At 31.2% G+C, this 17,157-nt stretch overlaps 1 protein-coding gene across 1 annotated transcript in view; it reads right to left on the bottom strand.

The window, feature by feature from the left end:
• Nucleotides 1–2,404: 2,404 nt before the first annotated feature.
• LOC134270872 (uncharacterized) overlaps nt 2,405–17,157 on the bottom strand; it is a 33,666-nt gene continuing 18,913 nt past the window's right edge. The window contains 9 exon segments of the mRNA XM_062753122.1: nt 2,405–2,618; nt 3,618–3,745; nt 10,203–10,290; nt 10,684–10,725; nt 11,089–11,193; nt 11,370–11,516; nt 11,670–11,741; nt 12,243–12,316; nt 15,514–15,697. Coding sequence (XP_062609106.1) covers nt 2,559–2,618; nt 3,618–3,745; nt 10,203–10,290; nt 10,684–10,725; nt 11,089–11,193; nt 11,370–11,516; nt 11,670–11,741; nt 12,243–12,316; nt 15,514–15,697 — 900 coding nt within the window. The 3' untranslated portion in view covers nt 2,405–2,558.

The following is a 17,157-nucleotide window of genomic DNA, read 5'->3' as shown; positions in this document are numbered from 1 at the left end:
AAGGAGCACATGGCAGATGTGACCGGTTAACAGAGAATGCTCACTCCTCCATGGCACCTAATTCCCACCTCTGATGTTTCGGAGGTCCGTTTTTGCTCTGTTTCTATTTGTATTGTGTTATGGACTTTGATATTGAATACTGTTTGTTATCTTCATATCCTTCTTGCAATCATGTAAGATTTAACAGAAGTCCAATGGGGTCTTTCTATTACGCTGCTAAAGTCAAGACAAACGCAATAAAATGTCCTTAGACTAACTTTTTGGTGCTATATCTATTATGACGTCATAATCACTTTTAACTTTCTTTTTCCCGAACTCTACAGCTCTAATAGAATTATGTAGAAAATAGAGTATTTTCATGGAATTCAATTTGAAATTCCGTAAAAAGTAGCCCCCGATACCTATATTAAATTTGACATTATCTTAAAAAAAGAGACTCAGAACATACAAATTACCTTTTCTGAGAGACTGTAGGCCATCTGGATACATTTTCTTAGTATGATATGGAAAAAACTCCCATATTCATGACTGGTTTTCTTAATTTTTCATCGAAAATGACACTTTATAATATGTTTTTTCATCTTGTTTTCCTACAAATTTTGCCCCGAAACACCTTATTTGACCAAGCTAATGTTATAAAGCATAATTATGTTATATATGCCGTAAATGTTTCATTTTATTTCATAGTTTAATAAATTAAAAAAAAGTTTATGCATATTTTCACCATGAGATTTGTTTGAAATTAATTACTATTTACAACATCTTAACAAAACATACTCTGCCTATAGACTACAATGTTAAATCCAAGGTACAGTTATAATAATCACGATTTGGCAAATCCCTCTGGTGGAGCATTTTTAGTTAGTAACTATTTAAATTCGCTACCATGACCAAAGATATCGGACCATCCATTAATTAGGTACAGAATATGGTCGGTATACGTTGAATACTTTAAACCTGCTAAAGATCTGCAAATCCTTAGCACTTTTCAACACTTTATATTCAGACATGCTATTGGTCTAACGAGAGAGACTAGATCTGATATTTGTGAATCCTTACTTGGACCTCTCCCGATTTTGTCTGAAATTGACAAATTTAAAGACAACTGCAATTTTTCGGCCTGTTGTGTAAAATGGATACCAAAACTCTAAACAGATTTTTTTCTCGACCGGCTTTTTTCTTACTTACAGTCTCCCGAACTTAAACATTATGGCTTTATCAATGACGCCATGGCTCTTTTGTATAAGTATGACCTCCATCAGTACCTCCTTATATACGTTCAAGATGGTAACTTTCCCCCAAAATACCTTTGGAAGAGATGTGTTAAAGCAGCTGTCACAAACGTACATCTGGAATCATGACGTCAACGGATGTACTCAGATCCGTCCTTTCTTCTTTTCAATACAATAACCGCAAGGTGCTCTCCGCAAACTATCTGGGAAATTCCAATCCACGAAATAAAAATTTGTAAATTTATTGCTAAGCTGTGGACTCTTTCAGATCTCCAGAACCTTGTCCTCTCTGGGAAGGAAATTTCAGAAACATTTTTTTGCACATTTCTACAACCTGTTTGGGCACAACCGCCATTCGCCCGAAGTATGGTGGGACACAATGATCGATGGTAAAGCATTGGAGAACACATGATCAGATCAAGGCATTTCAAACCACTACAAACAACGTAATAATCATATTTCTGAATAATTATTGAATTGAATCAAAAAGTATGTTATAAAAAGAAAGATCAGAAAGTATTTCATTATTTATTAATATATAAGTCTGTCTGTATTAAAATATACCTTGAAAGCAATTTCAAACATTTAACTTTTACACAGTATATCTAAAAAAAATATATACAAAGCTTGTAAAAAAGGAAGTGAAAAACAATTAGATATTTTTCTTTCTGGAAACTCCATCATGTTCTTCCTGTATAAGTTTAACAGATTTAAAAATTTCAGTTTCACAGTAAACATGTTATCATTAAGCTTAATTGATATAATAACAAATAAACTTCAAGATTGGCAAGAAGAGATAAAAGTCATCAAACATTACACATTAACATGTTTAAGAAACACTGAGATCTAGTACACCTCTACACCTCTACTAGTCAAAATTTATATCACAGAGATAATACATAATGAATTTAAAAAATAAACATCCCTGAAAAACAAATAGATAGTCCATTCAATAATCTCTCTCTCTCCCTCTCTCTCCTTTATACATTCACACACAATTAAATAGCTCGATTATGCTAGAATAAAGTGGACAATTTCAGTGAAGTCCAACACACTTGCTGAATTGCTGCCTTAATATGTTGTATTCAACTAAACTGCTTGCTAGCATTCAAGAGCTTTAACAACCCTTAAGCTCTCCCATTCTCTAATTTGTCTTTAATATTTCATTTATACATTTTTTAACATTCCATAGAAAGACAAGCTATCAGCAATTGAGTAGGATGAGAACATCATCCTGTGTGTTGGTATTGATGTATTCCTTGTGTCTAAGGTAACAGCAGCTTGAAGTTGTTGCTATGACGATTCCCTAGTATTTCCATGACAACATCATATATGGTCTGGCACAGTCTCCAGGGCCTCTGTGTTACTTCTGTGGGGTTCAACATTCTACAGCGAAAAAAAGGCTAAATAAGAATTCATCTCTTTTATTTTTTTTATTTTAAGTCACTGCAGTCTATGAAATGGTAACAGATAAGATCCAAATACCTAAAGACCATTTCTATTTTACCAACATTTAATATCCAAAAATTATGGTGGCAAAATAATTTTTTTTAGACTTTGATCTTTGAGTAGAATCTCAGATTCAGGTAACTGCACTCGTGCAAAACAGCCATTACAAAATGAAAAATGGTTAAAAAGAAATGGATCAAGGCAAACTTGTTGGGGCTGGGTTTTTTTTGTCTTGACTTTAGTAAGGCATCTGACCTTAATAATCTAGGATTCTTCTGAAAAATCTAGATTGTTAAAAATTCTGATGCAATAACATTACAATATTAACTGTCTTGATTATACAGCAGTGAAAGATTTCAGTGTTCATCTGTCCAACACACAATCATGTTATTTACAGCAGGAGTTCCACAGGGATCTATACTAGGACCAATTCTGTTTTTATTTTACATTAATAACAATGATTATGCATTATTTAAAAGATATAACAGACTTATTTGCTGATGATGCCACGTACCCTAAATATATCATACAGAAATTCCCAAAGTATCACAATTGTAAATTCATTGTCAATGAATATCGCTTTTGTTTGTTTTTGAACATATTTTATTGACAAACATTTCAAAGGGATTGGTTCTTAACGTTCTTAAAACTTTGTCCTCTCCCACTGCTACTCCTATTGCTAGACTAAGTATAGAAAATTGGTTTCCTCAAGAATCAGAAACAAAAACTACATTAATGTTAGTCAATACACATTTTATGAAGTATTTAATCTATGCATATAAAAACAAAAACTAACCATTTTGAAAAATGTTCTTTCATACTAAATTTTATAACACTCACTCCTGCTGAAGAAATAAAGTCAAAAGCTTGGGTGATACTCATATTTACAATTTAGCCATTGAAAAAGGAACTAGCTACAAATTCTAAATACACTACCTTTGGTTTTTCTCGATGAGTGTTCACAGCCTCGATGTTCAGGCTAACAAATTCAACCCTACAGCCATATGCTACTGGTGTGAGTTTGATTACTGTGTGAAGTGGAACTTTCAGATACGCTAGGTCCTCTATAAAATCAAATATAGGCAACTCTGAATATAACAGAAACAAGTAAGTCTTAATTCCAAAACAAATGTCATTAACAAGTGGTTTCTTATAAATCAGTAATGACATGTAATAACTATATCAGTTACACAAATAGGCAATTCAAACATCAAATAAAAAGATTAAAACTACTCTATTTTGAAACTAAAACATAAAAGAAATGTAAGTTTACAATTTGTTCACACAATATCCAGAAGTAATTAAAGTCAGAGTTAAATCAATTCTTAATCATGTTAATGCACTAAATATAGAAAAATATGACCAACTAGGACTAGGTGTTACATGAAAGTTTTATTCCTGAAACATTTCAGAATTTGATAGGAGAGCTCATTCTCCATTTTATTCATCCAGGAGAATTCACAAGAATAATGCACTCTCTACACATCTCCAATGGTCAACATAGATCCAATCTGAGGCTTGAACTCAAAATTCAACACATTGGTAGATACAGAAAGAGCGAAAGAGCTTAACTGACTGGCAAGTAGCTTGATCGTTATAATCTGGGGTCTACTCCAAAGATTCAACGAACTTAGAAGGCCAGATAAAAACATCCTAGCTAAACAGTCAAGAATTTTTCAGTTTTCGTAGATGAGGTGACCAAATACTATTAAACCCATATTGTACCATATCTAAAATTTCTTGAAGAAGCTGAAAATTGCATTCAAATATTACAAAATACAATTAAAATACACTATGACAGTCAGACATCAATGGTCATGTGATTCAAAATGACCAAACAAAATGTGAATTTCATTGCCCATGGATCAGGGGTTCAGGTGTTAATTAAGGTCCACCGATTATAAATTGTTTTAGTTTCAAATTGGACTTGTGTTAACTGGAACTACTTTCAATCTACTGCAGGTACTTCTCAAATAATTGATTTGCGGTACAGTCTGGTAAATTTAGAACATCCGATATTTGAATTATTAGATTGGCACATACAGACTACTTCTTTAGAAGAAACTGTACTTTATGAATATTTGTTGTCAGAGTAAACATCAACCAAGGAAACAAAGAAAATTCTGAAAATGAAGGCAGAGAATACCATGTTACCAGGAGTATTGTTGCTATAATTTATAGAACCCAACCTTTATTTGACAGGGTTAAAATTCTATATTTTAAGCATACTTTGATGTTAGAAATAATTTTTGATTATTACAATTTTATTTGAAACTGATAGAAGTGGATTCAAATATTATTTGTTTAACTCAAACTATTAAATTGTAGTTTGTCATCAGAAAAAAGCATCAAAAACAGTATTCCATTCATAAACTGAGAACAGAGTGACTTAAATCAAATTATATTGATTTTATTTAAAATGTGTTATTGCATGTACTTAAAAAATTATGCTGGTTTGTAAAATATTCTTATAAAAATATGGAAAACTTTTTCGTTTATTATAAAAACTACCCAGTATTTCAAAATGTATATTGATTTGAAATTTTCTCTTCACTTTATTCTCAGTTTATGGTCTTGGGGCCAGGTACATGTATGTATAATAATTGACTCTACACATCCAACTGATCCTTTGAATTATAGCAAAACAATTTTTGAGATGACATGATGCAAGGATGATTCATATTCTTTAACATTTCTTAAATATATCTCCCAGGGACTATATCCAAATTACAATTACCAGTTAAAGATAAATCTTCTTCATGTAAGCATGGAAAAGGTAACCTTTGCTTCTCACAAATATCACAATTACATATCTATGATATATTGCAAAGAACTTTTTTTAAATTCTTAAATTGATAAATTTAAAATGTATGGTGTTAAACACATATCCAACCATTACATTTGCAAGTGGAATTAATACATGTAAACATACAATGATGATAACAACAGCAAGCAAACAGTTACTTAGTGAACCAAGTGAAGACAATGACAGAAATCTAGACTACTGGCAGCCCTATAAAGTCTACCTGGGTTTTAACAGGTGTATGTTTTCACACTCACAACCTCTTCCCGACATTTTCATTTTGACCACTGCCTCGTTGGGGACTGGTACATGTGGAATTTCATCTAGAAATTAGAAATTTAACGTCCCCAATTTGCAGTTTATAGTCATTCACACAGAGAAAATGTTCATGAATTTATCACTTTATCCCTTCAACTGCTGCGATGTTTTAAACTGTTTTTTTTTTCAATAACTCATAAAATTTTAAGAAAACTATTTTTTTTTCTAAGTAACACATATTAAAACAGTTGTTTCTGCAAAGGCAAATATAATATTGATACAGTGGAATTCATCTAATCCAGATGCTGTATAATTCAAAATCTTGCCTATACAACATAAACTTTTAGGCCCCTTTCAGATAAATGAATTAAATTGTTTTTTATGTTATATCTTATCCAGAATGTTGTCTTTTTTTTCTTTGGAACAGTGTTGTTCAGATTATAGACAAGTTTCACTGTACATAATTTATCTAAATTCTAAATATTTCATTGCTCTTAATATATATTCCTAGTTATTTTGTATATAATTTGATGGAAAGCAGTTACAGGTATTTGCAAACCTACAACATGCATATACATATAAAAGAAAAATATTGGACTGAAGCATTTTTTAAAGTGAAACTATAGCCCCCTAAATCCCTTTATCCAATTCTTACCAAGAATTTAGTTGAGTTTCACTAATCATAAAATCTGCAAAACATATTGCTATATATTAATTTCATTATTTTGAGATCTTTCGATCTGGAAATTTGATGGAATGGAGGAAAAATAAAGGAAAACTTTAAGAAGTCACCATATTCAAGGAGATCCACTTTTACTTAAAACAAAATATCATTTTAGCATGTATAGCTAATGATTTTTTTTTGTGAAGTCTGTTGAAAGATATTAAATAAATACAGACTGTGGTACCCATAAAAATTTACTTGTAATATTAGAACTTGAAAATTACTTGACTTAATGGGTAAGTCGTTCACTACAACAAAAATTAAAGTGGTCCATCCCCATCATTATGATCTCAATACTCCACAATATGTCAGGAAACAAGAAAGAATTCTAACTGCATCATTAGCCTGATCAAACATAACAAAAAATGAAATATCTTAGTAAACATAGGGTACAAAAGAAAGCATACACAAATTATTCATCCACAAAAAAATGCCCCTTAGGGCAACTTCTACACTTTATAAATTGAACCTATTCTTGAGATGGACGTGTATGTAGAAGTTTGTAACTTCAAACTTGTGTTGAAATGTGGGAAGTTTATTAGTTTATCAACCTGAGACTCTTGTTGAAATGCGAGAACCTTGTTTATTCTCTACTTTATAAACTGAACCATATTTTAAGTGTTATTCTATAAATTACAAATTGAACCTCTATTCTCCACCTTAAAACAGATTTTTTTTTAAAGTGTATTTCTCTACGTTATAAACTGAATCTCTTGTTGAAGTCTGAGTTATCAACTTATTCTGTACATGATAAACTGAACCTCTCATTGAAGTGAAATTCTCAACTTAACTTTGTTTACTGAACCTCTTGTTGAAGTGTGAAACATACACTGCAAACCCATTATCTTTTTACAATACTACATCTGTATGTTACCTTTCTTTACAATATGTTTGATTTGTATATTCAGATCTGTTCTTAATTAAGGGCTTCAGTTTCTTGAAACTATAATTTTAGTCTTTTAAAGAAATCATGATGAAAGCATGGATGTATACATAACAAACATAATAAATAAAAGCAACAATTATAAATGCATACAAAAGCATGAACTAAGCTACAGACACAAACTAATGTCAAGACTGACAAAAAGTTCAACAGACAAAGATAAAACATACACTATTTATCATATATTACATGCATTTATAATGTATGTTTTAAAGTTGTTAAAATCAAAATACTGTAGACGTACTTTTTTTCACGGGGTCATAATTCCGCGGAATCTCAATTTCAGTTTAATCCGCTGGTAGAAAATTATGTGAATTTTTTAGACTTTCACTATATGCCTTACATTTATATTAAGTTTGCTTGGACAAATTTCCGCAGAAAATTTTAGACCACGTACATAGTGTAAATTAATATCACGCGGAAAAAAGTACTTTTACAGTGAGTCAAAATTTAGTAACTGACAAAAAGTTCAACAGACAAAGATAAAACATACACTATTTATCATATATTACATGCATTTATAATGTATGTTTTAAAGTTGTTAAAATCAAAATACTGTAAAATTTAGTAACTGGTCCTATATGCCTTACATTTATATTAAGTTTGCTTGGAGTTTTAGACCACGTACATAGTGTAAATTAATATCACACATATCCTGGTCCTGTAAGACACATTTTTTTTTTTTTTTTTAGTTTTGTTCTTTTTATAGCCAAACCCATTGATCTTTTAAGGTTTATTTACAGTGGAAAGTGTTTCTGCAAGGGACACTCAGCAAAACTGATGAAGAACAACACAAACCACACAAATTGTTTTCTTCTTTTAAAACATATTTCAAGAAGGTGGATGTCGACTTTGACATCTCTAATGCAGGTTCTCATTGCAAACAAGACATTAAAGAGACATGGACACAGGTTCAGCTAAAAATTTTCAAAATTAAATATAATAGGCAGTTTCTAGTGAAAGTTCTGTATCTCCTTTGTAAATCAACATCAACAATTGAAGTTCAAATTTTTGCTGATCACTTCAATTGCCTTAATTAGGAATTGTAAACATTAAAATTACAAACAAAAAACATTAAAAGTTTTAAAAACTAAATTAAAGCTGTGTCCTTGTCCCTTTAAATCTTTAATTAAATACTACTTTTCACAATTCCTTTATAAAATAGAGTGAGAAAGTAATGATGAGAAATACAAGTCAAACAATCTATAAAAAGAAAAAAGAAAAAAAAGTTGCATGGTCAAAAGTTTTGGCACCCAAGGGAAGGTTTTGTTACATTAAATGTTACAATGAATAAACCTATGAAATATGAAAGCCCTAGTTCCAACTGTTCAAAAGTTATGACCAAGGTTAAAGTGTGGTATTCTTTTTTTTTTTTGTAAAAGTGGGTCAAACTCAAAGGTCATGAGGTCAAATTTGGTGGTACCCCCAAAAAAAATCTTATCAAAAGGAATACACCTGTGAAATATGAAAGCCACAGCTCCACCCACTCAATAGTTATAAGCTAGGTTAAAGATGACAACAGAAAAAAAGACAGATAGACAGCCCAGACAGACAGACACACAAAAACAATATACCCCTGGATCGAAAGAATTACTGATATAGTAACTGCTAATGTACTAGTTAGTCCTTCAACTTTTTCAAAACATAATCATAAATTTATCTTTATGTTCTTGATAAAGAGGCTAAGAATACTTTTCTTAAAAATATTCCTTTTATGGGTCTTAAAATATAAATAAACATAAAATAAAAAACAAAAGCAAATACAGAGTAAACTGCAATGAAGCTCACATGCAGAATAATTTTGTGCCCCCTTTAAAGAACATCTTATCACCTATCATCAGTAAAGATATTTCTGTACATCTTAACTGCTTACATACATCATACTTTTAGATTTATGATATTTTTTCTGAGTTTGGTTAATATGAATTATAAAAATGCTTTGTAGTGTAAGAGTTATCTGCTGGCATCAATATGATAAAAATGCTATAAAGAAATTTTTCAAATAGATATTCATTCAATTACAAGCTACACATTATATTCTTTAACATTCAAGATCACAAATAAGATTATTTACATCTTCTAACTTAAAAAAAATCTGTTTTGAACTTCCTTCCTCATTCTGAATTTCTTGTATATTTTCAAATTAACACTTCCGGGATTATTTCGCTATAAGAGATACAGATTATACAACTGCATAGTTTCAAATATTCAAAAATAATATCAATTTACTTTCTTAAAATTCATTTATAAAGAAGTTAGTCCTTAGAGATCACAAACAGATTTAGTTCAAAATCAACTGAAATGGTTTAAAGGCTATAAGCTTGTCAACAGAATTATCAGCCAACAGTAGATGTACTCTGTGGCAAAATTAATTATTCCACATTTGCTTAACAATGTGTAAAATCATAACTTTAATCAACTGAAATAATTTTTTTTAGGACATATTGAAAGAAATCAATAGCTGGGATGTCAGAAAAGATACCTAGCAATATATCCAGGACAGCTGTCTACCAATATACATGGTCAACCTGACAATATGCATGGATTACCTTACAATATGCTTAGATGTGTAAATCACCAATGACAATTAATATGGATGGTTATGTTTGATATTCACAGGAGATGTGAACCCATTTGAGTCAACTTTCGGATGGATTAACTGATGTGAACTTCTGATGATTAAATGGTGTACTCTTGGATTATCTGGGTCCATGAGAGTAGATTTATAAAGCTTTGGTATGTGAACTAGTTTGTATACAGTGTATGAAGATGTTAACAACAGGTGTGTTTTACCTGAGGATTTGTCCTGGAAGTATGCCAGCAGACAGCGGGCCACGGCTTGATGACATACCACCAACACATTCTCCTGTCTCTCCAGTTCCTGTTATAAACATCTCTTAATTTTTACTTTTGTAACAGAACATCATACCTATGTTATATAAAAGAATGAAAGACACAAAAACTTTATAGTTTCTGTGTTTACCAGCATTTTGGTACCTTTGCTGCTGTAAAAAGTTTCATAAAAGGTTTTAGTTTGCCATATTTCTCCTAATCTTCATTATTTTAGAGCCTCAATTGGTCTATAAGTTGTTCACTTGTTAATAGTTCAAATGAAAAGGCACATTCAGATTAAAGGAGATAATTTGCTTTCAACAGATAATTAGACACATGCTTTGAAAAGATATATATTTCTAACTTTTTTATGTTTAAAATGACACAGATTTCAAATTATTAACTTCTCTGATGACCCAGTTGAAACTTGAAGATGCCTTACCATAATGACTGGTTCTAGTCTAGCCACTAGGTCCTGGTAGGACTGAAAAGTTTATAAGATCTCATTAGGATAATACTGTGTTGTAAAAATATTTGTCTGATATAGAAGATCATAAAACAGACCAAAACAGATTATCAAAGTTCTCAACAGTAAAAGTTAGAATGTATATTTTTATTTTCATAAGAAGCTTTATCCATACAAGAAGATTCAAACAAGGAACAATCTTTAAAACAATTTGATATGAAAAAAAATCTTTCAAGAAAGTTGTGAACAGTTGTCTCTAATTCATTTAACGTCCACATTACCAGGTATAAACTGGGTGAAATTCAAACTTATGCTCAAATTAAATAAGTTAACTTAATTTTACCATGAAACCCTTGTAAATAGGTATACATCACAATTTACCTCCCCTCCTGGGTATCTGTAGTGAAATTTATCCTGATCCCTCATTGCGAATTCCATGGGGTGCTGGGCCTGAATTTCCTCATAGGTCATCCCCTCACATATACCCTACAAGAAGACATTAATGGAGATTTCCCATAATGGTATAAACAAAAGTTATAAACAATTTAATCCTTTATTATCAGCTGATATATATTTATATTTTAAGTAAATTCTTTTAAATCTTTTTTGTTTGTAATTGAGTATGTTAAGTGTATTGGGTACATAATATACGCCTAACTTACAGCATCAATTTCATTCAGAGCTTTCCAGTGCTCCACTGGGGCATCTACATGTCTGGCCGTTGCTTTCGTTCGCTTGAGTTCACTAGTCCACACTTTTAGATTAGCAATTTTTTCATTTTCCACATAACGGGCTAAGGCAGAGGCATACTAAAATTGTACATTAAATTAAATATTAATAAACTTTAAAAGAACAAACAACCAAAACAAGGGAAAACAAAAAGCATGTATATTTGTTCATGCAAATATAGTTTTGAACAGATCTAAATAATGCTTTCCCTATGACATCTGATAGATCCCCACCTCGTCCCCCCTTGGTGACAATTCACTGTCTCCCCCAATCCTCCCCTCTAGATTCATCTGAGATTCTCCATGCTGAAAAATAATACCAAAAAAAAAATCATTAAAAAAAGTACACTGTACAGCTTGACCATTGACTATCAGGTATTTTAAGCTACAATTAATTTTTTACCAAGGGAAGTGGAGGCTTAAAGGGGAAATCTGCCACTGACATAAAATCCTTTAAAAAAGATTTTAAGGTAATTTTCAATTTTTCAGTCACTTGGAGTAATAAACATAGAGTACATTACTGATGTTTCTTCACACCATAAAATGTTTCGAAACTTGGGCCTGATATGGATGTGGAATTAAAACTCTGTTTGATAACTTAAATGTCTTTTGACTTCAAATTATATATTTTAACTCATGGTTATACATTAATAAGGTGGAGGGGTGTTTTTTAATACAGTGACTATTCGCATTTTGCACTGTAAAAAACTTAAAAGAGAAGAACTATGTGAAGACTTCTGAGAATATTAATTGTCTTTTTGATGATTAAAATTCAGAAATTGGCCATCAAAGCCATAGTTTACTTACCCTTGTTAAGTATATAGTTCTTGGCAACACATGAATATTCATGAGGTAATATACAACACGACTTTGTAGATGACCTGAAAAAATAAACATACAAAAATTCACTGAAAATATGAAAGAATTAAAGCTTTTTTCCTAACATTATTTATTGCACTGTTCTGATATACAGTTTATTAAATGTCAGATCTGTCAATAGACCAGAATGCTTGGAACAGCTCAATGTGTTCTACTGCCTGATGCCAATGACCAATTGAACGCATACATTTGGAATGTTTTGGGGCATACTCATAATACAGACCCTGAGACGTGCTACTACCCCAAAAAAGCGTGTGACTTTCGTGTGCTTTCCGTTTCGTGCAAACCGTGTAGCGTTTCGTGTAAACCGTGCAGCGTTTCGTGCAAACCGTGTAGCGTTTCGTGTAAACCGTGCAGCGTTTCATGTAAGCTCCAAAGCGTTTCGTGCAAACCGTGTAGCGAGCGTGTAAGAACCGTGTGAGAAATGTGCGACTTTCGTATAAGAACCGTGTGAGAAACGTGTGACTTTCGTGCAAGAATCGTGTAAGATTCATTCCGAAGTCATTTCATTTTAAATATGGCTATCGATGGGTCAGGATGTCAAATTGTATTAGTATTTTATTATTGAATAAGTTTAGTTATGCTAGTGATATTTTAGGAGAAAAAAACAAACAAAAAAGGGAACAGCAAAATGAAATTACACGGTAATGTCTAATATATATTTGTTTGTTTTCTTTTCCTTCTAAAGAAAATGTGTTCAAATTAATCAACTATGTACAACAATTTTAAGGGCATTGAATTCAATATACTATCAACGCGATCATGGCTTCTTAAATATTTTTTCTCAAATAAAGAAAGAAATACCAGTATTATTCTTTTTTAATTTAAAGCAAAAATATATCAGGACTCCGCTCTTGTCTTTACATTTAAAGTACGTAAATGAAAGTTTTGAAACGATGTGTCATTTAATACTTTTTAATACATAAAACTTCTTGCTTTATTGTCAAATAAATGGATTTTATAATTTTAATTCACATGCACTGACGATCACATGTTTAGAACTGAGGGGGGGTGTAAAATTAAATTACAAGTACAGTCTTTCATTTTTTGTTGGAACTTTCAAGCTAATGTTAGTTTAAATAAATGCTTAATTTTCTATTCCGTTTTTAATCCTTTGTTTAATATGTGCACAGAAAAACCCCTTAAAAATGTATTGGAATCTTCTTTCCACCTTTCAACTGTGATCAAGGTCATTTACAACAGCAATCACGGGCTCAGAGTGCATGGCAACTGAAAACCTGTTTTGCTATATGTACATGTTGAGTTCACGGCTTAATGACACCTGAAAATTATGACTGGATTTTATTTTTTTAAATAAAATGGTTCTATAAATATTTAATGGGTACAAGTTATAAAACAGCGGATTTCATCTTTTATTTGTAAATCCGAATTTCTAGCCGTAAACAGTAAAATAAACAGAACTGATTTGGTAGTCTTTTCATGAATATCATGTAAGAAAAGCTTAGGAGTAAATCATGAATAATTGCATATTATTTGTTTTATAAATCACGTACTTTTTATTTCATCTAAGATATTTAAGTTTTCTTGTAATATACCTGAATACCGGTGTAAAGATCGATCTACATTGTATGTATAATGTATAGTCAAATTCCGCGACTATTAATTAATGTGCACATATATACATACGTTTAGTCGGGTTTTGAAATGAAGGATTTTACAGTATGATGGGTATACTGATGTTGTTTGATAAGCTTCATGTACAAAGAGAAAGAGATTAAAAATAGATTAAGACATCACATTTAATCCCCCCTTTACCGGTTTCCTCCTATGGATAATGCTTACGTAAGATAAAAAAATTTCTTTGAAAATGTATCAATAATCGTTAGTAGAGTATACAGGCAAATTTTATTACTATATCAAAATCAAGAAAAATAATCCGACTACGGAAATCAAACACAATATAATCAATATTATTTAAAATCAATGAGTTCATATACTTGCAGTAAGAAATCGAATTTGTGTTTAATTTATTAAATTATACTCGTAAAAATATTACATTGAAATGAATGACTAATATATAAAAAAATGTATTTTATTAAACAGTCATTCATGATATCTGCATTTCGTTTTTAAACAGTTGGATAAATAAATAAATATGAAATGACAATTATTTATTAATTAATTACGACTGTCAGAGTATTAAATATTTCTATCGGTTTATATAATACTAGTGTACTGATATCTAATTTAAACAGCTGCTAAATGTGGCTTTGTGAAAGATTTCCATCTAATTAATGATAAAACCATAAAATGCCCAAGATATTCCGAGTAGAAAATCTAAATCAAGGCCAAAACGTGCGAGAATCGTGTACAAAGCGTGTGAGAAACGTGTACAAAGCGTTTCGTGCAGCCTTTCGTGCAAAGCTTTTCGTGTAAACCGTGCAAAGCCTTTCGTGTAAACCGTGTAGTGTTTCGTGTAAACCGTGCAGCGTTTCGTGCAAACCGTGTAGCGTTCGTGTACCGTTCGTGCAGTGAGCATGTGGGGTAGTAGCATGTCTCAGGGTCTGTAGTATCCTTATTACAAACTCAACATTTAATACAACACCAACATATGGAACCCTCAACTTCTTAGTATGTATAATTAACTGTATATATTTTCATTTCTATTTGTTTGAAAGTTATTTGACTTGATTTCTTGATCATTTTATCAGAATGTAAATTTTGCCAAGAAATAGGTCAGGAGTTAAGGAGGCATAATATGCATGTAAATCTTATGCATCTGTCTTTGTGTCTGACCCTAAGGAGGCCAAATATGCACGTAAATCTCCTTCAGCTGTCTTCCTGTTTGATGTCAGTGGGCAGAAACATTGAAACTGACATGAGAGGCCTTGTGTAATTTAAATTTATTAGTCTACAATTATTTTAAAATCTGAATTTACAATTTTATTTCACAACGAAATGGAAATATAAGGAATAAATGTCTAGTTATGCCCCTTATGCAATTTATCCCATGTTTTCAACTATTCCCAGCATTCTCTATTAACTGGACAGTGACTTGATCCTTGTCACTATTTTAATACCTGCTACCGTGTGGACTAGGAACCTCTCCCCTTGGTTAAATATCTGTATATAGGAGAGGTCTTTATCACTATTTAATACCTGCTAGCGTGTGGACTAGGAATCTCTCCCCTTGGTTAAATATCTGTATATAGGAGAGGTCTTTATCACTATTTAATACCTGCTAGCTTATGAACTAGGAACCTCTCCCCTTGGTTAAATATCTGTATATAGGAGAGGTCTTTATCCTTGTTGTGGTCCAGCGATTCGTACATGTTGTTGTAGTGTTCTATTCTCTGCATAAAATCCTCCACTGCATCGTCCTTATTCATCCCTATATAGTCTGGACTACACACCTTTACTTCCTGTGACATAATGGACAAAAAAATAATTATTAACCACTGCCTAAAAATTGAATTATTGTTAGGCACTTTTTTTCCATGACTGTATGACATATAGTTTCAAATAAAATAAAATGAATGGTATGATACACTAAAATAGAATGGAGAAACATAACTAAATAATTATATAAAGTTAGCATTTAATATACTACAGAGTATGTGACACAATGAGAGAATTTAAAATTCATATATACCCGATTCTCATTATATCGCGGGTTCCATAGTATCGCGGTATATTCCAAAAAATCATATACACAGCTCATATCATTTTTGTGGATAAATCTATCTATCTGTCGTCTGAATGTAAATTTTTGTGATGATTACAAAGAATGGAACATGCGTCGGAAAAGTTTTAATTCAAATAAAACGCATTTTTCCAGATTTTCATTCCTGTTTTTAGTATATTTAGACCACTGAATTTATAATCTAGTAAAATGCATAATAAAGTTCATGTTTTGAAAGTCTTTAGTTTGGATGATTGCTTATTTTTTATGTAGAATTACATCGTAAAATTAAAAACTAGAACTGTCCAATAGGGACAAATACCCCCGCTGGGTTTTTCAGAGTAGGTGCCAATTCAGAAATATTTTATGGATCTAGTAAGAGGTGTTGATCACTATTGTCTAATAAAGTGCCCCGCCACAGCATGATACCCCCATCAAATATTGTTTGATAATCATAAATTGGTTAGGGTGCAAGAAAATCAAGTAACCTTGATTAACAGATTGACACAGATTTCAATGATCTAATTTCCATTTCTTATCATGCTTAAAATATTGTACATACATCTCTAAGAGACTTACAGTGTAGGGATTAATTAAATAATACATCATATAATTCTAAACTGGCTGTGTTAAAGCTTAACAAATATCCATCTGCAGCTTTAAATTGTTTATTGCATATTTTATGAAAATAATGGAAATGCTACAGTCTAATAAAAAAAAAAATCAAAAATCAATTATTCTTTAGACTATAAAATTCTAAGTGAGACATGACTGCAATTTGTTGCAAATATATAAAAATTGAAATGTAATTTTTTTTTTCAATGAACACATGTATAATTAATTTTAGTTATATTATACAATACTAATTCAGTTTTAATCATACACTAAAACATCAATTTGTTTTAATTACATTACACCAATTGAAAGATCTTTATCTGAACTACAGCCATCAAGAACTCTTAATTAACACAAGCAACTATAAGGCCATTTCTTTTTGCCCAACTCCCAAGAGAAAAATTAAGATAAGCACTACATGATGCTCTTGTTAGTTAACTCCCGATAAAGAACTCTCTAATTTGATATGCACATTTCTGCTATCAAAATTTCTCCTTGACTGTAAGTGCTTGATAATTATGCCCATGGGACAAACTGAATTCCTTTCAAATCATTAACATTTGTTACAGAATTTGCTGTAAAGTA

This window comes from Saccostrea cucullata, unplaced genomic scaffold, assembly GCF_032062105.1.
Source record: "Saccostrea cucullata isolate Sc308-1 unplaced genomic scaffold, CSIRO_AGI_Scuc_v1 ctg1003, whole genome shotgun sequence".
Classification (NCBI taxonomy): domain Eukaryota; kingdom Metazoa; phylum Mollusca; class Bivalvia; order Ostreida; family Ostreidae; genus Saccostrea; species Saccostrea cuccullata.
The sequence above is the reverse complement of the archived record's forward strand: the minus strand, read 5'-3'. Positions and strand labels throughout refer to the sequence as shown.